Source organism: Simochromis diagramma, unplaced genomic scaffold, assembly GCF_900408965.1.
Source record: "Simochromis diagramma unplaced genomic scaffold, fSimDia1.1 OVJJ01000501.1, whole genome shotgun sequence".
NCBI lineage: Eukaryota > Metazoa > Chordata > Actinopteri > Cichliformes > Cichlidae > Simochromis > Simochromis diagramma.
In genome coordinates this window covers 1,977,159-2,000,007 of record NW_024387320.1, presented here as the reverse complement: position 1 = coordinate 2,000,007, position 22,849 = coordinate 1,977,159, and the positions used below count along the sequence as shown (strand labels likewise).

General features: G+C 39.0%; 1 protein-coding gene across 2 annotated transcripts; it reads left to right on the top strand.

Annotated features, from left to right (window-relative positions):
• The first annotated feature begins 8,252 nt into the window (after positions 1-8,252).
• LOC120717509 (nectin-3-like) lies at positions 8,253-22,579 on the top strand. Of its 2 annotated transcripts, XM_040005575.1 has the most exons (8): positions 8,253-8,482; positions 15,647-15,988; positions 16,103-16,405; positions 17,187-17,280; positions 17,844-17,998; positions 20,773-20,878; positions 21,605-21,692; positions 22,029-22,579. In XM_040005575.1, the coding sequence occupies exons 1-8, from the start codon at positions 8,377-8,379 to the stop codon at positions 22,029-22,031; spliced, it is 1,197 nt and encodes a 398-aa protein (XP_039861509.1). In that variant the 5' UTR covers positions 8,253-8,376; the 3' UTR covers positions 22,032-22,579. The 2 variants fall into 2 exon arrangements, with proteins under 2 accessions (XP_039861509.1, XP_039861508.1); XM_040005574.1 differs by lacking the exons at positions 20,773-20,878; positions 21,605-21,692; positions 22,029-22,579 and having other exon boundaries at positions 17,844-19,078.
• The last annotated feature ends 270 nt before the right edge of the window (positions 22,580-22,849 follow it).

Genomic DNA, 22,849 nt, shown 5'->3' with positions numbered 1-22,849 from the left:
CTGTGATAATATTGTTGTGCTGATCACTTGTTTTGTATTAAGCTAATCTGTCATGGGTACGCCCTAAAAACGGGCTCAATATAAGTCAGCATCTGTACCACCAGTATTATCAAATACTACTTATATTTTTTCCCACAGCTCCTATTGTGTTTTGTTCCTGTTTTCAAGAGCCCCAGGCAGGGACCTGTATGAGATTCAGAAACTGGGTTGTTTTTAGTATCATGTTGAGCTCTGAGAAATGGTTAGAGGAACTTGTTATTACATTCTCACTTCTCACAAAATGCTGTGACTGATATGCAGTGTTGGGAAGGTTACTTTTAAAATGTATTCCATTACAGAATACAGAATACATGCCCCAAAATGTATTCTGTAATGTATTCCGTTACGTTACTCAATGACAGTAACGTATTCTGAATACTTTGGATTACTTAATATATTATCATGTTTTTTACAACAACGTGAATGTACTATTGCTGTGTGATTTATTACTATTACTGAAGGTCCGTGACTCCGAACTGTAGTAAAGGGACCTCTGACTAATACGGCGGGGTCCCTGTCGGCTCATAGCCGAAAAATAGCTTTACTTTGTTGTGTGGGTCAACTTTTCTTGCGAGAGACAGAGAGAGGCGTTGAAAGGCTGCTCCAACGGAACTTATTGTTTTCGGAGGAAAACACCCACACGGTGTACAGTCGAGTCTTAATAGCTTACTTACAACTGGGCTCGTCAGGCACTCTTCTTGGCTGAAGTGGTTATTATTATATTTACATGCTTCCAGCTCCCGTTTTTCCTCGATGGCAACTCGTACTTTTCCACTCCCCTTTTTCTCCCTCCTCGCGCTCACAGACCCATAACGTGTATGGCAGTCCATTCTTCCTGCAGCACGGACTACACTGCCCATGATGCTACATTCTTTAGAGCTATGCTTGTAGCATTCTGCCTGTTAGCTTAGCACAACAACAACAACAACGAAAAGGCACTCTCTCACCCAGGAAACACACAGTCGCAGAGAGAGAGAGAGCGTCGCCCTGTAACCATGGCAACCATAACGCTGCCGCCTGGAACAACAGAACGTAGCTGTCAAACAAAACCCAAACAGTCCTGACCCGCGACAAAATGAAACAGGAAAGTACCGCAGTGTAATCCATTTATTTCAACAAAGTAACTGTATTCTGAATACCACCTTTTTAAACGGTACCTGTAACGGAATACAGTTACTCATATTTTGTATTTTAAATACGTAACGGCGGTACATATATTCCGTTACTCCCCAACACTGCTGATATATTCTCTTTTCTAAGCCTCTGTTTTTAGTACTTGCTTGCTATGGAGAATATAAGACAAAGGACACACTGGGTGACCTTTGGTCACACTTGGAACAATAATCAAGAGAATAATAACCTTCCATAATTATCTGTGTAGTTCTTGTATTGCAAACCAAGGTTACTGGATCGCACACAAAGATGCAACAAAGACAATAAAAGGCAAAAAAATAAAAAATATCTCTGCATTTGACATTTTTGTTTATTTACTGGGGCCATGACTTTTTGCTCTCTGAAATATAAATGTTAATTTTTGTATTTAAATTATGAACTATGCCAGGATTTATGGTGAGCCTGATCACTGAGTTAGGCTGTGTGGAAATTTTAATAGTTTACAGTGTTCTAGTTTTTGTTTTGTTTGTTTGTTTGTTTGTTTGTTTGTTTTTGTTTGTTTGGGGGGGGGGGGGCAATCATATGCAATACATTATGCGGTTTTAGAATTTCTATTCAATGTTTAGTGTAGCTAGGCTCAAGGTGTTAATGCCAGCTTATTTTAATAAACAAAACTGTCTTTTGTAAAATCAGGTTGCCACTAGGGGTGGTAGGAGATTACAACCCATGCCACCCCTGCCACCCCTGATCACTAGGGAGTTGTGCATACTCCCTGCAGATCACCTGCAGGATTACATGGTATGAAGCCCAGTCTAAGTGGGACTACCTGTATAAATAAAGGTTAAATAAGAAATAAAAAGAGGCTTGTTAGTGAGAATCCTAGACAAAAGGAAACTGTCTAAGGAATCCAAACAAAGAGGCACTGTTAGATCAATGAGGAGGAAGGAGCTGCTATAAAAAAGCCCATGCAACTAACAATTGTTCTTTATTCAGAAAGTTGCCAGACTAGATGACTTACATTCTAATTCCAGTGATTGAAAAAGAATGAAAACAGGAGACATGTTACAGTTCATAAGGAATAAGAAGCCTTTTGTTTTGTTTTGTATTTTTTTTTTTCAAAAGGTCCTGATCTTATACCTCATTAATTTGGAAGATTAAGTCAGTAAAATAAATTTTTTTGACCTCGTGATCTGATGTTTGGATGTCTGAACAGAAAGACACCCCTGGCACTCTACACCATTTTCTCTAAGGTCTGCGCAGCCTGTCTGAACTTAACTGGAGAAGAAGCAAAGAAGGGTTTAATGAATGGTCTCTGGCTGATCACTTATAAGGTAGTGCCAAGAAATCAGCTCACACATTTCATCACACATCTCTTGGTTTTACTGCATCATCCATATTGAGGAGCAAAATTCTAATAATGTCAACAAATAATAATATAATAATTTGTATATTTTTTAAATTTTAAGATCTCCCAGATGTGAATTACCTAAGCATCCTACCAAGGGCGTAGATTTGGTTTTGGCATTGGTGGGGACCAGTGTTGGGACTAATGCGTTATTAAGTAACGCGTTACAGTAACTACATTATTATTGTGGTAACGAGCACGGTAACTAGTTATTATGCCAAAACCGGGAACGCGTTACTCGTTACTGGGATTTAGATAGGCTCGTTATTCGTTACTTCGTGTGGTGGCTATCACGGAGCTTCCACAGATTCAATAACATTAGCAAGTGGTGGAAGCCAGCAGGTGGATGAAGGAAAAGGAAGGCAAGAGGAGAGACCCGAAGCGGCCGCTGGTCCGAGAGTGTCAGGTGAACTGAACTTCAGGTAAGAAGTTATGAACTGCAGTCCATCTGGGTCAGATATGAACCAAGTTTAGGTGGAGTTTATTTTCGTTATGCTGACTTTTTCGTACTGCGTGCTAGCTAGCATGATGGAGTTTCTATACAGCTGGGTGGGTGCTATGAAGTTAATGATGTTGAACTTTATTTTGTTCATAAGGTTAATTATTAGAGCTGCCAACCGTCCCGTAAAAAACGGAATCGTCTGGTATTCAGAGAAAATATCATGCGTTTCGTATTGAGGTGAAAAGGAACACAGTTTGTGTTTCAGCTACAATGAAAAAGACACAAAGGTGGAGTTATTCTGTGTTTACGCTGCACAGCTGCCTCTTCTTCTCTCATCCTCTCACCCTCCCTCTCCTGTTTCTACTTCAATCATGAAACTGATCAATGATCAGCTGATCGGCTTTTCTCTCTTGTTTGTTTATCGCCCACTTTGCGCCACTTTTGTCCCAGTCCAGCTCTGTATGCAGCTCATCTGCAGTCTGGTGTTACCTACATCTTCCTATTCAGAAGGCAGAATTTCCGAGTTCTGAGTACAATCGAAAGCACCACGACTGCCGTTTTTGTGTTGGATGTAAAAAGCAGGCTAGGATAGAATCAGGTGTGGGATTTCTCTCGTGGAAATGTGCACATTATTTTTTCCTTTCTATTGGTAGGTGGCACAGTGCACTTGTGGCAAGTAAGCAAGCTAGAAGACTGGCACTCTGGCTGGGTATCCAGTTACAGAAGCAACACATTAACAAGAGAATTCTGAGTAAAACCAAAGTTACTTTCCGTAGTAACTAGTTACTCTGAAAGTAACGAGTAACTTGAAGTAACTGAGTTACTTTTGATAGAAGTAACTAGTAATGTAACTAAGTTACTAATTTAAAGTAACTTACCCAACACTGGTGGGGACAGATGATTCAACCACCGAACCCTGCCCTGTTTCTTTTTTCTTTTTTTCCTCCTTCTTGTCTTTGTTTCTTGATAAAAAAGGAGAAATACACTTGCCTACATATCCTATTCTGCATGCTTTTAAACTATTTAAAATTACAATTCATAGTTTTATATGTGAATTATATCATGTTAAATTACTATTAAACAAATGACTGACTAAGTTAGGCTTTAGTTTACTTCAGCCATATTCCATATAAATCAGGTAGCATACAAAAATAAAAATAGCTTCAAATACAGTCATGACAATAAAAAGAATATGACTTTAGGGACTTAACAACATTAGTTCAGTTATAGTACACCAACATCTGTTATACTTTGGCACTAAGGGAACACTGAATGACCTGGTGGTTTTTGTCCATTAACTACTCATCTAAGATTATCACAAAGAAAAAGATCTCTCAGCAAAATTATGCAACATTTTAGGCACTATTGCTCCTATCAAATCAGTGAGCTGGGATTTTTTTATTCTAAACATGAACTACCGTACAGCAACAGACATGGACTACATGCCCCACACAACAACTCAATGTCCACTGTGTGAAGGAGCCAAACACTCGTTAACTGAGATAAACTGCTGGCATATTTGTTTTACATCTATACTGTCCAGTCTCTCTTGGTGGTCATGGCATACATCAGGATTGTGTAATCTCATTTGAGTCATTGTTGACCTTACTCACTCTTTGAGGCTCACTGTAGTCGTGAGTAGGGATGGGTATCGTTTAGGTTTTATCTGATACCAGTACCAAACCGGTACTTTTGAAACGGTGCCGGTGCTTAAACGGTGCTCAAACCGGTGCTTAAAGAATGGAGAACACAAAATTGGTCCAAAAACCTCTCATGTTCAGCTGTTTTTTTTGTAAAAAGATAACAATGTTAGACTTTTCTGCAGCTATAGGGGATTTATGGTATCACTCTTGGCTGGAAGCAGTGCTTAAACAATGGAAAAGACAAACTTTGTTCAAAAGCCTTTCATCTTTAACTGTTTTCCACTTTTTCTTTGGTCATTTTAACTTTTTTGGCCAGGGTGAAGGGAGCATCTGCCATCAAACAAGAAGACAGCCGCATGTAGCTATGATGATGTTTGCTAGTTCACCTTACATGCATTAATTTAATAACGTGGTTAGCCTACTCAACGTAAATTACACACGAACAACATTAAGCTACTCACGCAGAGAAGAACGGCTGTTGCTGCCATCATCATCCGTCATCATTTCTGCTACACTGGCATGGCTAGGGGCCAGGACTCTACTCTTCGGGTTTTTGGGGGATGTTGCTAAGTCCGGGTCAGATAACAGGCAACCCAAGCACAGTAGATGTGCTCGGTGTGAGGTCTCGCAGCAAGCTATCAAATACAGCGCATTTCTCGGCTTTTAACAAAACGCTATATGTCGCCAGGTGTTTCATCAGATTCGAGGTGTTGCCTCCTTTGCACGGTATCAGCTTAAAGCACTTGTTGCAGGCTGCTGAGTTTGCATCTTTTGCTGTGAAGTACAGCCAGACTTTTGACCGCTTCACCTTGGGCATTTTTAATCTGTAGCTCTGCTCTAAAAGAACGTACGTACCTGGGCCCACCTACTACGCTTGCAAAGGTAAAATGATTGGCTGGAATCCAAAGTGTATGACATCTCAGGAAAAAAAAGCACCGAAATAAAGCACCGAAATAAAGCACCGAAATGTGCGCTGCTTTTCGGTCTGGTTACTACCGTTTATGTCAGAACCGGTGCCCATCCCTAGTCGTGAGTTCTCAGAATCGGCTCTTTGAGCACAATGACAACATCACAGAGTGCAAGTTTGATAACATCATGGAGAAGCTCACGGCTCTCCAACGGGAGATTGAGAGACCAGTGTTGGACTGTTAGAACTGCTTTGAAATTCATATGAGTTGTTCGCACTAAATTAAAAAGCACCATCACTTCATGCGGATACCCTTTCAGCGCCAGCTGCGGTCTCAAGGCTGGAGCCGAACAAAAACTCCCTGATAACAACTGTGTTTAGTCTGTTCCTTCCCATTCCATGCAAGGCCACCTGGGTTGGCTGGAAGACTGTTTACTTAGCCTGGCAGGGCGAAGGACACTGTCTCAGCTGAACTCTAGATACACACACACATACATATACACTGATATGCACACACTCATCCCCCCTCCCTTTCCAAACGCCTTCAATGCTTGTTCCCTCCTGGGGAACACGGCAGGTCTGAGCCCGCGCTGGAATGGTAGCGCTGGGAAGGATGGCTGCTGTGTTTGCTTCGGATTACTCCTCACCGCCCACCCAACCCTGTGGCTTGTCACGTGTTCCATAATGTTGTGCTGTGGACATTTATGTGCTTTTTTGTGCAGAGGAGTTTTTTTGTTTCCTGTTCTCATGCTGTCCTCCCTTTTTTCTGTAACGCTACCGATCTCCGACCTGTATCCCCATGTGATGTCTGTGTTGTGTGTGTAAGGTCGGGGGGGAGGTGTCCTATTTCACTGCAGGGCAACCTGCACGTGGCAAACAAAGCCTTGATTGATTGATTGCTACTCTGGGAGACTGAGATAACTAATAGTGCTGCCTGTTGTGCATTTAGCTTCCAAAACACGTTATTCATGGTTACATACAATTTTAGACTGATGTGGGCCAAAGCCTAGCATAGCCTGTAACATTATTATGACGGACACATTTTATGAGTTAACTTGGCTTTAAGTGACTTACAGGTTTCTTTGAAAAATACTTTCTTATATCCAGGTTCTTCCTTTTTGTTGCCATCCTCCTCTCCTCCTTGCAGGTCCTCGCAGCGCAGGCTTGCAGCTCCTAAAACTAAATAGAGCTCCCTGAAAGGCACAGCCAATCACATTGGCCATATTTGTCACATGACGTAGGATTATTGGTGGGGACAATTCAATAATCACTGGATATTGGTGGGGACATGTCCCTTACGTCCATGCCAAATCTACGCCCTTGCATCCTACCTAAGAAGCTTTCACTATTTTCTGTTTACTGAAGGAAAAAATCTAAATACATTATTCCTGCTTTGTAAAACAATTACTCAACAAGGTACCCCTTCCCTATTGGTGTTAGAGTTTACCATGCCAGCCAATCTAAAAAATCATATGGCAACATGTGGCACTTGGTTGTTTAGGGAGAAGGGGAAGTTTTAGCAGTGACAAGCGGGCGAGCGAAAGAAAGAGAGAGCGAGTTTTCATATGTGAGACATTAGTGACGTTTAGTGTGTTTGGAGGCTGTAGTTAGTGTGTTGTGTAGTTATTGTTTTGTATTGTGTGTCAGTTATACTGCTGAATGTCACATTTGCTCCAAAAAAGCCACCAAAGGCAGATTCCAGTGTAAACACTGTTCCCACATGTAAAACAGGACTGATGCACCTCCTGTTGTCAGACCTGCAGGGTTTAGGCCTGTGCTGTTCTCCTCTGTCTTATACTGAACACAAACTATTTTTTGGACTGGCACAAATAAATTGTGTGCCTTCTTATTTGATGCAGAACACCTGATTGTTCTGTAAATAGATTTAAATGGTTATATAAAAAACGCCTGAGGCCTTGGCTGCATTTTTAGGTAAATAATACCATATAACTTTGTTGTTTGTAAAACTTGTGCATAATTTTTAGAAACGTACAATTTCTATTTGCATTTCAATTTATGAAAATGATTCGTTAAACATGTTTGTGGGTTTTACAGTAAAAAAAAAATAACTTTTTTCTATTTGGATTTTGAATTTTTTGTCTGAATTTAGATCAATTGTGCTAATATAGTTTACCAAAATGAAAAATAACTCAAATTTCAGATATTTGAGGTTGTGCTGAAAAAAATAATACCAAACAAGGCAAGATAAACAGTTTTTAAAGGTGAAATATAGAGGTAAAATCAAAAGTAGTCAAAAACGGCCAATTATACCCTGGACCCCAGAGGGTTAAACCCTTGTGCAGCACCATGTTTTCTTGACAACAGGACACAGTGGTGTATACTAACCTGAAAATTGCGCCCAGTGTTTTATTCAGATTTCACGTGAGCCCCTCTGTCTGGTTTTCGGGTCCTGTGGCAACCAATTAAGGAAAATCCTGGATGCTCCCCTGAAAACAAACCAAAAAAACCCCACTCTTTTCTCAGACAGCAAGGATTTTGGTCCTCCTCGTGATCGCCGTTGTTTTGATGTACATTTAAGGTAAAGCCACGCGTCTTTTCGTCGGTTACGCTGTTTAAAAGGCTGATCAGAAAGCTGCATCCTTAATTCATCTCATGCGTGAAAGGTTTTATTTCCGCCGTTCCCCCCCCCCTCCCCCCTCCCGCTCCTCTCTCTGTGTGTCGCTCTAAGTATCCAGCCATTTTATAGCCCGCCTACTTTCTTTGCTACACTCCCAAGATCGGTTCTGTTGTGTTCTAGCATTTTTGGGCTGTGGACTTTTTTCTCCCGGAAGTTGGAATGCGTAAATATTAGGATTAGTGGACAGCGATGATTAGCAGATGGATGGAGCTGCTTCCTATACCGTCCATATGTGACTCTGCGCTGCTACGTGTCCTTCTCGTGATCGTGTCTCTTCTATGTGCTGATGTAGAAGGTATTTTGTAGTACCTAGGCTACGATGAACTGAATTTGAATGTTGTATTTGTCCACTGCAGCTCCTTATTATCACATTCACGGTCTTATTATTATTGTGTGGATGCTTTAAGCATCCACACTATTGAGTTCCTCTTGATACTTCCGTACACTTTTTGGCACTTAACTACTTCCACAATTTTCAGCCGATTTTCACCGTTCAAATTTTAAACTATTCTGCTACTTCTGCTAATGTGTGCTATGTCTTTTGGTATTTTTCACTATTATACTTTTTAAAATATTAAGCTTAATTTGTCCCATTGAAATGAATGGGAAACTTCTGCAATTCTGCTAAAATGTTCTTGTTTTTGAAACTTAACTACTTCCTCATATTTTCACGTAGAACAACCATTCAAACTTTAAAATGTTCTCAAATTATTGGGCTATTCAGGTATAAATCAGCTTTTTCAAATCTTTTACCATTTTACTTTTATGCCTCTTAAAGTTTTCAGTTGCAAAATTGTGATTTTTCACAAAATACATGCGTTGTTATGGTTGCTATTGCACTTGGCTTCCAGTGTGCCACTGAAGGTTTTGCAGTCTTCTCTTCATGTCCGAACAACTTCTTGCTACTTGCTCAATTTTCACTCAACTTCCACAAATTATATATCAAAACGTAGGTATTTTTGCTGGCTTTCCGAAAATGTCACTATCATTGTTGTGGGATTTACAGAATTTTGGCAAATCTCCTCAGACCAACACAAAGTCGCAAAACTCTCCATAGAAAGTCAATGGAGAGTTTGTTCAAAATCACCGCTTGATTTCTGTAATGAGAGGCATATTCGAATCGTCATATCTCCTTAATGAAGCAAAGTTAAGACATAAGGCTTGTCCCAGTATATCTTCAGACACTCCTGACGCTCACAATTCAAGAATTATTTTCTCACCTATTACCGTTCTGAAATGAGTTAGACTTGTTTGAGGGTAGGAAATTTGTCCTTCGCTCAGATTTCTTCAGATTTCAAACTCTGGAAATGAACCACTTATTTCTCTCGTCATATCTTTTTAAGGAATTTCCACAGAGACCTGAAAATTTCCATGATTGTTCACCAAAGCCTGCTGTCTCTTACGGTGAAAGAATGATATTGATACTCCAAATAGATTTTAGAGTTAGAAAGCGTTGTTTGAGGGCAAGTCAAGGCAGTTTTTGCTTTGCTCTACTCAGTTATGTTGCATTAGAAGTCAAATATCTTTAATAATTCATATTTTAATGATAAATTGTCAACACTTTAAGATTCCCCCATCTCTTCTGAACAAAACGGTGTAAGAATGACTGTTCTAGCCCCTACGGTTAGGAAATTATGGTCATTTGTTTGAGGGGAGTCGTCATTATGAGACTGCAAAAATCCTGTGTCTCTCTGTGCTGCATGCACCTGTTTTGCGGGAAAAAGTGCACAGGCTCTCTGATTGGTGGATTCAAATTCAGCAGCTCCCAGGCTGCTTGACTGAGCTAGAAACTTACTTCTCTCTCCCTCTGTGTGTTTGTGTGTGTGTGACAGAGAGCGAGAGAGAGAGAGAGAGAGAAAGTCTTTTAATGGGATGATCTCATTGTAAGATTCAAATTCAATATATTTAGACTGGTTGACTGAATTGGATCTTGTTTGTGTGTCTCTGTTATATCTTTTTTTTGCCGATTTTTTTCATTTAACAAGCATATTTGAGGGACCCTCAGCATGTTCAGCATTTTTTCAGCTGTCCATTTTGCTTTTCCAATTTTTCTGTATAAGATATTACTATTGTGCTAAATCATACTATTTCTGCTATTTTATAAGATTTGTGCTAAATATAGTATTTCTGCCAAATATAGTATTTCTGAATAATTATAGTTTTTCTACCAAATCACAGTATAGTATTTTTGCTTTTTATAGGATTTTTATAGGATATTTATATTGCTTAATATAGTATTTCTGCTTTTTATAGTATTTGTGCTAAAACATAGTATTTCTACTAAATGTAGTATTTATGCTTAATCATACTATTTCTGCTTTTTATAAGATTTGTGCTTAATATTGTATATCTGCTAAATTTTAGTAATTCTGCTTTTTATAGTATTTGTGCTAAAATATAGTATTTCTACTAAAGGTAGTATTTATGCTTAATCATACTATTTCCATATATTACTGTCAGGTCCCCAGGCAGCCAATCCTCTGTGAGGCCTGAGACATTCAAATTTACATATCAGGGCCTCCACGGCTTCCCAGCCAGCCAATCATATATATGGGCTGAGGCATTCAAATTTGCATATTGGGGCCTTCGTGGCTTCTAAACCAACCCGTCATCCATGTCATATATCTCTAAAAATTCATATTTTAATGATAAATTGTCAACACTTGACGATTCCCCCATCTCTTCTGAACAAAACGGTGTAAGAATGACCGTTCTAGCCCCTACGGTTAGGAAATTATGGTCATTTGTTTGAGGGGAATCCTCACTATGAGAAATAGACTACAAAAATCCTGTCTCTGTGCTGCGTGTGTGCACCTGTTTTGGCGGGAAAAGTACACAGCCTCTCTGATTGGTGGATTCAAATTTATCAGCTCCCAGGCTGCTTGACTGACCTAGAAACTTGCTTCTCTCCCTGTGTGTGTGTGTGTGTGAGAGACAGAGAGAGACACAGAGAGAGAGAGAGAGAGAGAAAGACCCTCTTTAGGGCAGCATCTCATTGTTTGACTGGCATAGACCCTGTGTGTGTGTCTCTCTCTTTACATTTCTGTATTTATTTATTTGTATTTCTTGTTTTCCCCACAGTTGAACAATAATTAGTTTTGAGACAGGTTAACCATGTTCTGTTTTTTCCTCAGCTTGTCATTTTAGTTTTCCAGTATTTTCACTTAAGTTATAACTATTCTGCTCAATCATAGTATTTGTTCTAAATCACTGTTATTATGCTATATTGTAGTATTTCTGCTAAATCATACTATTTCTACTATATTATATTTTTCTTTCTAAATATAGCATTTCTGCTATATAATTGTATTTCTGCTATCTTATAATATTTGTGCTAAACCAGAGTATTTGTGCTGAATCATAGTATTTCTGCCAAATTATAGTATTTGTGCTAAAACATAGTATTAATTTAAAATTACAATATTCATAGTTCATCACAGTGTCTCTGGTAAAACAGTATTTCTGCTATATTGTACTATTTTTCTAAATCATAGTGTTTCTGTAATGTTTAAGTATTTTTGGCTAAATATATTCTTTCTGTTATCTTATACTATTTCTCCTAAATTCTTGTATTTTTGAGAAGTTGTCATGTTTCTGGTAAGTTACAATATTTCTGCTAAGTTCTGCTATGCTATTGTATTTCTGCCAAGTATTATGTTTCCTCTAAGATATTGCAGTTCTGCTAAGTTATTACATTTTAGCAAAGTTCCTTTGCTTCTGCAAAGTTTTTACAATTTCTGCAACTTTTCAGCTTTTTCAGCTAGTTTTTGCATACAGCTTCAGCTTTAAAGCATCCACAGTGCATTTTCGCAGGAAATGCAAATTTTTCTAGTTATTATTATTTTTTAAACGACCTTTGTGGTTCATAAAAGTGAATGGTGGTGTATTATCATTTATTATCTATTTGTTACATGTGCATATTTAACTTGAAATTGATGGTTTCTGCTTGTAATTTCAGTTTGTGTTAATACAATAAACAGTAGTTCTTTGTTCATGGACGTGCTGTATAATTAGTAGCACTACTCTCTTCCTCATATGCCCTCAAGAATGTTGCTTATTGTTCATTTTTCATATAATGTTATTTATAAGTCAATGAGAGAACAGATGAATCCAAGCAATGGCCTAACAGGATGGTCACATGTTACTGAACTACAATACAGAGTTTTTATGTAGCTAACTGTAACTGAGACTCTGAAGCAGCTGGTTGATCAACTGAAAAACACAATGCTGTGTTTGATATTCTCCCATCACGCATTGTTAAGGGCTGCTTTGATGTAATTGGAGCATTCTGTTCTTAATGAATTTTTCTCTACTTTCTGGATCTGTCCCACTGGCCTTTAAGCATGCTGTAGTCCAGCCTATTCTGAAAAAATAGAATCTTGATTGTTATGATCTTTTGAGCTATAGACCAATCTCTAAGCTTCCGTTTCTGTCCAAGATCCTGGAGCGACTAGTTCTTTCTCAGCTTCAGGCATATTTAGACGCGAACAACATTGCAGAGAAATTTCAGTCTGCCTTTAAGCCACGGCATAGCACTGAAACGGCCTTGCTTAGAGTTCTCAATGACCTTCTTGTAAGCACTGACTCTGGACGTTCTGTGGTCCTGGTTTTATTGGACCTTTCCTCTGCTTTTGATATGGTCGATCATAACATTCTTCTACTAAGACTTGAGCATACTATGGGTATAAGAGGCACTGCCCTCAACTGGTTTAAATCTTATCTTGCTGACAGGTCTTTCTCGGTTAAATTGGGCAACTTCTCATCTTCCTCGGTACCTGTACACTGTGGTATGCCTCAAGGATCTGTATTAGGACCTATTCTCTTCTCACTATATCTGCTCCCTCTTGGAGCAATTTTTGAGAAGTATAATATTGCCTTTCATTGCTATGCTGATGATATACAGATTTATTTTGAGATTACTGACGATCTTGCTATGTCTTTTCACTATTTTTGTGAATGCATGCGTGAGGTTAAAGATTGGTTCAAGAGTAATTCTCCTGTCCTGAACGAAAAGAAAACGGAGATCGTGGTGTTCGATAGTAAAATCCCCGCGACCAATTGTGTGCTGCTCTGATGCCTTTTGCTAGCTCCCCTTCTGATTATGCCAGTAATTTGGGCATATTACTGGATAGCTCGTTTAAATTTGACAAGCAAGTGTCTGCTGTTGTGAGGTCTAGTTTTAATCAGCTGTGCCTCATTTCTAAGGCTAAGCACTATATTCCACACAATGACCTGGAAAAACTTATTTACGCATTCGTGACTTCCAGGTTGGACTACTGCAACTCTCTTTACATTGGCCTTTCCTCCTCCCTTCTCGTTAGATTGCAGACTGTCCAGAATGCGGCGGCACGCCTTTTGACAGGTAGCAGGAAGTTTTCTTCCATCACTCCTGTTCTTGCTGGCTTGCACTGGCTACCAGTTAAGTACCGTATTCAAGTTAAAATACTACTTTTCACTTACAAAATTATTAATAATTTGGCGCCGAGCTACCTCAATGAGCTTCTTAGGTTACACACTCCTGTCAGAGCACTTAGATCTGCTACCCAACTTCTTCTGGAGCAACCTCGTTCTCGGCTGAAATCTCGCGGCGACCGTGCGTATGCTGTAGCTGCCCCAGTCTTATGGAACAATCTTCCTGTTGATATCCGGGCGTCTGACTCTATGCCACTGTTTAAATCACGGCTGAAGACTTATTTATTTAATCTTGCTTTTCCACCTAGTTAACATTTGGTGTGCGTTGGTACATTTTTATCCGTTATGCTTGTTAAATACTTTTATATCAATCAATCAATCAATCAATCTTTATTTATAAAGCACTTTTCATACAAAAAATGTAGCACAAAGTGCTTTACATAGTTAAAAGCAGCCCACCCCACCCTCCAACTCACTCCCCGCACTCTCATTAACATAAATGATGTGAATACACACATATCTCCCCCCCCCCCCCCCCGCACCCACACACACGCACACTTAAAGAGTAAAAATTGGGCTGGGTTCACATGAGCCAAGTGAGGAAACACTATAACAGGGAGCCGTCTGCACCGAGAGCCGGTCACAGACCGCAGCCTCCAGGCCGGGCACACAGCAGGAGGGAGGCAAAGGAGTCCCCCAGCCAGGCTGAGAGGACCCCCAGAGACCCAGCAGCCACGGTCGATCACAGCCCCGGTGCAGAGAGCCCCCTCCGAGGAAACACTGGAGATATGACACAATAGGCTATATACAGGGTAAAATGATAAAATAAATAAGAACGGGTTACAATATAAATATAAATATAAATATAAATAGAGTAAGAAGATTAAAAAATGGATAAGAATAAAATCAATAAATATTAGGTAAAGCCTGAATTAATAATAAAATAACAGGATAGAATAAATAAGCATAAAAAAAAATAAACGCTAAGTAAAAGCTAAATTAAAAAGGTGGGTCTTGAGCCTGTTCTTAAAAACGTGTACGTTCTCTGCGGCCCTGAGCTCCTCCGGCAGGCTGTTCCACAGACGAGGACCATACCACTGAAAAGCTGCCTCTCCGTGAGTATGTGTCCTGACTTTAGGGACAAACTTTAGGGCCAGTACCAGAGGACCTCAGGGTCCGCGAGGGTTCATATGGTAAAAGCAGATCTGAGAGATAAGAAGGCCCAAGACCATTAAGACATTTAAAAACCAATAAAGAACTTTAAAATCGATCCTGAAACACACGGGGAGCCAATGCAGCGATTCTAAAACCGGTGTAATGTGGGCCCGCCCTCTGGTCTTCGTCAGCACACGAGCTGCAGAGTTTTGTAAAAGTTGTAAAGTTGAAATATTCTTTTTAGGGAGACCAGAGAGCAGGGCATTACAGTAATCAATGCGACTGGTAATAAAAGCATGCATCAGCATATATTATGATTGTCAAGGTTTTATAATTGATATGTGCCAGGTCCTTTCTCTTTTCCCTCCCATCTCCTTTTTCCTATTTTATTTTTTCTCAAGCACCTTGGTATACCCTTGGTTTTTTAGTGTGCTTTATAAATACAGTTTATTATTATTATTATTATTATTATTAACTATGTAACTATATAAGGGCATGGTGAGGACGCTGGAGAATATTGTTTTCATTCCTCTGTTAAGAGTGGAGGTGGGCGCATGGCTACTCACATAACCTTGACTGGCTTACATGGAGTTGAAGAAAATAAGCTGTGTTACGTTACCAGACATCTGTGTATTTTCTTATTTTGATCATTTGATGAACAAAATAAGTTTAAAGCTTGAGTAGATTTAACACCACAGAAACTAGTTATAAATATTTTTCATAGTTATTTTTCAATGTCTAAACAGCTTAATTTCAAAATTTGTTTGAAAGATGAAGCATACACAAACTCGCAAAAACAAAAGAGTTCATCACACTTTGATATGAATGTACTTTGATTCTCCTTTGTTTCTATTTTCAGCTCTGCCTTAATCACGTTTCCTGTACTTTCCAGCTCTCCAGGTGATTGGTGGAAGTGTGACAGTGAAACAAGGAAGTACCGCTATCTTATCGTGCTATGTCACTGGTACCAATGATGACCTGACACAGATTACCTGGCAGAGGAAGACGAGAGAAAAACCTCACAATGACAATTTCCTCACTATCCTACCCAGAGAGGGAGTGCAGTTTGTCAATGGAGGTGATGATCGATTTAAATATATCGGGAATTTTAACAACAATAATGGAACTCTCCAGTTATCCAATGTTGCCCTGAAGGATGAAGGCAGATACACGTGCATCTTCACCTTGTTTCCCAGTGGAAATCAGAAGATTGAGATACCTCTAAACCTGCTTGGTATATAAAAAAAAACAACAACTTTATTTAAAATATTGTGGGTGTTTGTGTGTGAGACAGACATTTTACCATGTTGCTCGCATGTTGACTAATTGTGTGCTGTAACTCTCCTAGTGCCTCCTTTCACAAGCGTCAAGGACAATCTTCCCACTTTGGGCACTGAAGAGGTTTTATTTGCTACCTGCACGGCTGCTGGATCAAAGCCTCCTGCAGAGGTGAAGTGGCTCACTGATGCTTTGGGAGAGAAAGTGAGGACGACAACAAACTCCACCCAGTATGACAACGATACAACTACCACTGTCAGCTCATTGTTTGGCATACCTACGAGAGAGATTAACGGTCACCAGGTCCAGTGTGTCATCAGCGGTGACTCTCTGTCTAAAGAAGAGAGTCTGCTCTTCACTATACAGATCTACTGTGAGTGTCAGCTGCTCATGTAGTTTATTATTTGTCTTCTTTTGTGTTGCCGTTGACTGAAGAACGTTAATTATTAAATCAAATATTAAAAGTACACATGCACACCCAGGATTAACTGATTAAACTGCAACTGCAAAGCAATACTATAGAATATTTTTATATTTTTAGCAGCTGTATATTCCACATCTACACTGCTTGTGTGAAATAATGTGCATCCCTTTTTGACACCAGTTCGATAATTTGAATCTTGAGAGCATCACAAAATGAATAATGTCTACCCAGAATTTGGATATTTCAGCTGCCTTGAATGAGTTTTGTTCTCGGTAAGAGTGCAGATGTTCAGGTTAAAAATTAACTCTCACCAGTTGAGGCAACACCACGGTGCACAGACCAGCTTAAACCTGTTTGTAAAGCTTAACAATGACTTCATTTGTTTGAGATCCATTCAGCACACATGGGAAATGGCAGAAGGTGAAGCAAAAACACTAGAGACTGTTTTCAAAGCATGCTCTTCCAGTATTGTAGGTTCTTTTTTTAAATGACACAGTTCGTCTGTGGTGTTATATTTCTGGTTGAAATCCTCATAAAGGCCATGCTTTTAAACAGAGCACCAACATGCTTGAATGTGTACAAAATGATCTCTGCTTGAAACTAAGTGTAAAGTACCCAAAATGCATTTCTTTGTTTTGATTCAAATATATATGAAAAGTTGTTTGATCTTATTAAGGTCTCCTCAGTTAAGAATTAACACAGGTCTCTTGTTCTTTCTTTCTTTTTGCAGTTCCTCCCACAGAAGTGAACATTAGAGTGATTTCAGAGGACTTGTTCGAGTGTGTGACAGAAGCCAAACCAAATGCAAACTTTATCTGGAGCAGGTAAAGTAGTTTGAATATTGGTTTTAGTTGAAATATTTCATTTCACAGGAGTGGTAATAATAAAGGCACTAAGTCTTATATAGTGCTTTTCTTCTCTCCTGGAGCATTCAAAGCGCTTTATACTCACTCATTCACATAAGCACTTTCTTCTATGCTTTTTAAGTGCTCATTAGTTAACATTTACACACCAATGGATGCAACTTGTTAGTATCTGGTCAGTATCTTGCCCAAGGATATTTGGCACTCAGACTGGGGGAGTCAGGGATCAAGTCATCAACCTTCCATTCAGTAGATGACCTTCTCTACCTCCTGAGCTACAGCCAACCCCCAGGAAATAATGTTATCACCAAGCACATGACACGTGCTTGGTGATAACAAGCACATGTCATGCAAAGCAGTTTCAAAGAGACATGAGGGTTACTTCCAAGTCTCACCTGCATCCATCCACTCAATGTCCTCCTCGACCATAATTTATAAAACATAGATGTTTAGCTTTTAGCACAACTCACTTTTTTCTGCCCTCTCTGTACATTTCACGATCAGGTCTCGTTCATGTTTTTCAGATCTGGCCAGTCTTTGCTGGAGTCTTCTGTCAAAATAGACGGTGCAAAGCTACAATTGCTGAGCTTGACCTCTGATATAAATGGCCTTTATCAGTGTGAAGCATCTAACACATATGGAAGTAAACGTGGTCAGCTCTATGTGTATGTGGCATCAGGTGAGGTCAGCTTGGTTTTAGCTGTGCAGTTTGTCCAAATCTTTTTGAACTGGTTTCTGATTTTGGGGGATTTTAGCTTTTGCGGATGTCGTTTCATTCTGATCTTGTTCTGTTTCATGTTCTGTGGACTTCTTTCAAAAGAAATAAATAGAAACTTAAACTTCTACTATGAGAGTAAAATGATGGACTTCTGTAGGCACTCCACCCACATCCAAATTAGAGGTTAGGAATTGTTTGTAAGCAAATGGCTTAAAGAAATGATTGCCTTTGTTACGGCCGAGAGGGCCAGGCTGTGGGTGTGGACTCAAATGTGAACACAGTATTTTATATACAGTGCCTAGTTAAATTACAAAGCAGGAAACTATGAATGCTATGAACTGTGAAAGCTACGAACTGAAAACTATGAGGCCAAACTATGAACATGAAACTTACCTTAGAGCCAGCATAAAACAGACAAGTAAATGGATGACTAATGCTCCACTCAGTGCAGTACATATTACTCAAGTCAGTTCTACAATTTAAAACTTAAAGCATGTCTTAAATTAAATATACAGTGGAACCCTGGCTTACGAAGACCCCATTTAATGTAAAATTCAAGTAACGGCAATATTTCTGCCCGTGGTACGGCAAAATGCCCACTTAACAAAATAGATAAAATAGAAAATTGTAAAAAATTGAATTAAATTCCATAATGTTATGTACATGTACACGTATGTATGCATGCATACATACGTATGCTTTCTTCAACCTCTGCCACCTCCTCCTCCACTAGGAACTTTGTCCTCAGCCAGCATCGCCTCACTCAAAAGGCGATTGAAAAAGGTGCTTCGACTTACGAAAATTTTGACTTACGAAAGACCCCCTGGAACGAATTAATTTCGTAAGTCGGGGTTCCACTGTATTCTGTTCATGGCCATATAAGTTTCTTATGCCTCAGACTGTGTTAGTCTGAGAGATTTTGAATGTGCAGTGGGTGCATGTAGTCTTCTTTCGGCTGCCCTCCTTAGAGAAGCTAAGAAGAAATACTTTAAAGAAAGAAATAAAGTCTGGCTCCTTAAAAATAAACTATAAGGAAATGAGGGTTGGCTCAAGAATTTTGCTTATTTTTTTCAGACCATTTAGGGATCATTAGTGTTTCAAATTTGCCTTATGCATTCTCATCTTTCATGCTAACCTCCATGTCCTCTTTTATTACATTCATGAAACGTCAGTGTTTCTCTTTTTCTTCTGCCTGGGAGCTAAATATTCAACATCTAAAATATTCACTCTCCCTCCTCTGCACACACCCAAACATCTTAGTCTCTCTAATTTTGTCTTCAACCTTAGCTTTCCCTCTGATTTACTAATTTCTAGTCCTGTCTATCCTGTTCACTCCTGATGAAAATCTGAGCATCTTCAGCTCAACATCCTGTATTTTTTTTTTTCAGTGCCACTATTTGGAAACCATATAGCAGTATCATAGCGGTATCATCTCGTAAACCTTACCTTTCACCCTTGCTGCTGTCCTTCTGTCACAAATCACCCCAATATGTTTATCCACCCACTCCACACAGCCTGCACTCTCTTCTTCACTTCTTTTGTGCATTGTCTGTTGCTTTTGATGCTAGTTTTTACAGCTTCAGTGTTACACCTGTCTTCTTCTCATTTACACACATCACATATTCTTTCTTGCTTCTACTGGCTTTCATATCTTCTCTTCAGTCCATACCTCCATCTCTTCGAGTTGACTTCCAACTCCTCCCCTGCGTCACTTAGTACAGATCACACTGTTGTCTGCAATGATCACAGTCCAAAAAGACTCCTGTCTGACCTCATCTGTCAGAATATCCATTACCATTGGAAACAAAAAGGGGCTCAGAGCTGATCCCTGATGTATTCCCACAACCACCCTAAACCCATCTGTCATCTCTGTCGCATATCTCACTGTCTCACTGTCCTCATACATGTTCTGCACCACCTTCACATGCTTCTCTGCCACTCCTGACTTCCTCATGCAGTATAAGTTTCTTTCTTGGGTCCCTATCATATCCTTTCTTTAGATCCATAAAGACCCAATGAAACTCCTGCTGGCCTTTTCTGTACTTCTCCATCAACACTCTGAAAGAAAACATCTGTAGTGCTCTTTGGCATGAAGCCATACTGCTGCTCACCTCTCATCTTACTTACTGTCATGCTCCAGGCTGAGGGCAATTGATGGTCATTTTATAGTTCTTCCTTTTCCAAATATTCACACCAGCAGTTGTCACCTTCTCACTGAACTACTTGCTGATAGCCTTGTAATCCATTACAGCAGATCTACAGTCTTGTCCATGATGTCCTTTGATAGCTCTTTGGTCTTTCCCATGGTGCGGAGTTGGAAAAGAAGGAACCAATTCTGTGGTTTCTTCAGTTCAGGCCGTTGAAACCAGAATTCTGGCTATTTGTTCTGGACTTCAGGTTGATATTTTGTCTCTTACCATTAAAATGAAACTACCATAAAAATTAGAGACAGTTCATTTCTTTTCCCGAACTGTATCAGACAGCTTTCTCACACCTTTCCCATCTTCTCTTCCTTTATCTTCACCCAAGACTAGAAAAGTTTTTGCCAGAACATTTTTGACCAGCAGTACCAGAAGTGATCATTGTTAACCTGCCCTCAACCTACACGAGCTACATGTTTGATTTGTGTATGGTATATGTTTAAGTATTGTCTGAGTCATCTAAATATGAAACAAAAAACATAAATGCCAGATAATGTAATCCTCATTATATCCTTCATTCTTGTGTCCCTGCAGGATCGTGCTCTGCTGCATGGGCCTTACTTGGTGTTTTTATGTGTGTTTTTTTCCTGAGCATCGTTGGGGCTGCAGTATGGTACTTTTATAAACATGAAGATCAAAGGTACTTCATACATTAACTTGCATGTATCCAAAATGTAGAATAATATTTAGTAGACCTGGCTGTAAAGCATGTGGACCTACTGTCCAAACTGAAGTATAGTAGAGTATATGTCTTTATTTATATAGGAATGGCCTAATTGGCAATTTTCATACTTTCTGTGGGGCAAAAAAAGTGTACTAGTTAGCGTGTTACAATAGACATTTTAGGCTAGATTTCATTTAGCGAGAGGGAAACGGAAGACTAGCTTGTGAACAATGTTTTTTCCACAGATGAAACTAAGTAAATCTGGTACCAAAATAGTAGAAAGGAAAAGGATGGAAACATAAAAAAGGATAATCTGAGAAGTACATATCCTCTTTAAAACACAGTGAATTTAGTCTCGTAAAATGTTAATCTCAATGATTTCAATCAATATGGAGAATATGATTATTTAATGAGTATTGAGTGATGTTTTTTTTTTTTTTTTTTTAATTAAAAAAAGTTGTATTGTCTCAGGTGATGCACCTAAATTAGTGCATCGCTCTAAAATCAAAAGTGTTTCCAGACAATACATGATGCACTTCTTCGGACAAGCTCCTCGTTTGCCATTTGTCTTTGTTTTGCATATTTGGGTAACTGTCTTTTAACGTCGGGTTATTCATGCACTTGTTTGTTTTATTTCAAATCTATTGCGGTGGTGTTGGAGGAGAAACTGAACATCTTGAATTATTGTCCCAAAAATTCCAGGCATAGGTTTACACTTTTTTGGCGGCGTGTCCCAACAAATGAACCAGCTGGTAACAGTGCAGCGCAACAAGAACAACATCAGATGGAGGTCAGTAACAGTTAATTCATTGAAATGTGCCATTGTTGTTTTCATTTTTGTTCCAGTCAAAATTAAATTTCTCTTTCCAAATATTTTGGCGCTATTTACTTTAATGTAAAATTATGTTATGCAGTTATTGCAGATATATTTGTAGTTTTAGTTTTGTACAAGTAATTTTATTAAATCTGCCCTTCTTCAAAAGTAAATCTTTTTAATTATTAATGTGTGCATTGAGTATTGTAGGAGTTGTTTTTTTTTAAATATGCAGATACACTGAAAGTCTTTGCATGTTCAGATGAAATTACATGCCGTTTTAAACAAATTCTCTTATATTGTTTACTTCAGTAATCTCTGTGACAGCTGTGGAAGCAAAGGATGAGCAATATCTGGACTGAATGCTCGACCAACATGTCATTCTAGAGTCAGCTACTAAATGAACAGATGAAGAACAGGTGGAGGTACTTGGTGTCCATTTATCTCTCTGCCCCACTTTTGTTTATCATGTCTTAGTTTTTAATGAAGTTTCTTTATTGCTTTTTCTTGTACTGCCATGGCATTTAGGTTCTACCTTGACATACCAGCTCTGGCTAATATGAATGGCAGTTTTTCTGTGACATTTACATCTCCTGATAACACAAGCCGTTAAGCTACTGAGGATTTCAACCCACAGGGCTTCTGTTTAAAACAGTGTTATCAGTACACCACAGAGCCTCACACAGACAATAGGTTCAGATAGCACAAACAGTCAAGTGAAGCACACCGTCTGATTACCATATATAGTACATAACACTTGAAAAATAGAGCCCCACCCTTGTTAGTGCACGGCAGATGTTTTGCTTGGAAATCTAACATAAAGCAACATACAAAGAAATTTGAAAGGAAAAAAAAAACATATTTTAAAAAATCTTAGTGAGGTTTTGTTACTGTGTTGAATTATTGGTTGTTTCGTTTTGTTTTTTTAATTAATTTGAAGAAAATCAAAGGTCTTCACCCTTGAAATTTTTTAATTTAACTGTAAAAAGCAGTACGTTGTAGCATTTTACAGGAGAGTATAGTTACAAAGGTCACATTTCTCTCATTAATCATTAATCTTAATGACTGTATTAACTTAGATTACATGCTGGTCAATGTTTAATGTGAAACTAGAACAGAACACCAAAGCATAC

Coding starts and splice junctions, on each gene's coding strand:
- LOC120717509 (XM_040005574.1), top strand. CDS start 8,377: ATGATTAGCAGATGGATGGAGCTGCTTCCTATACCGTCCATATGTGAC. Junction 8,483..15,646: donor TCTATGTGCTGATGTAGAAG/GTATTTTGTAGT, acceptor TGTACTTTCCAG/CTCTCCAGGTGATTGGTGGA. Junction 16,406..17,186: donor CTTCACTATACAGATCTACT/GTGAGTGTCAGC, acceptor TTCTTTTTGCAG/TTCCTCCCACAGAAGTGAAC.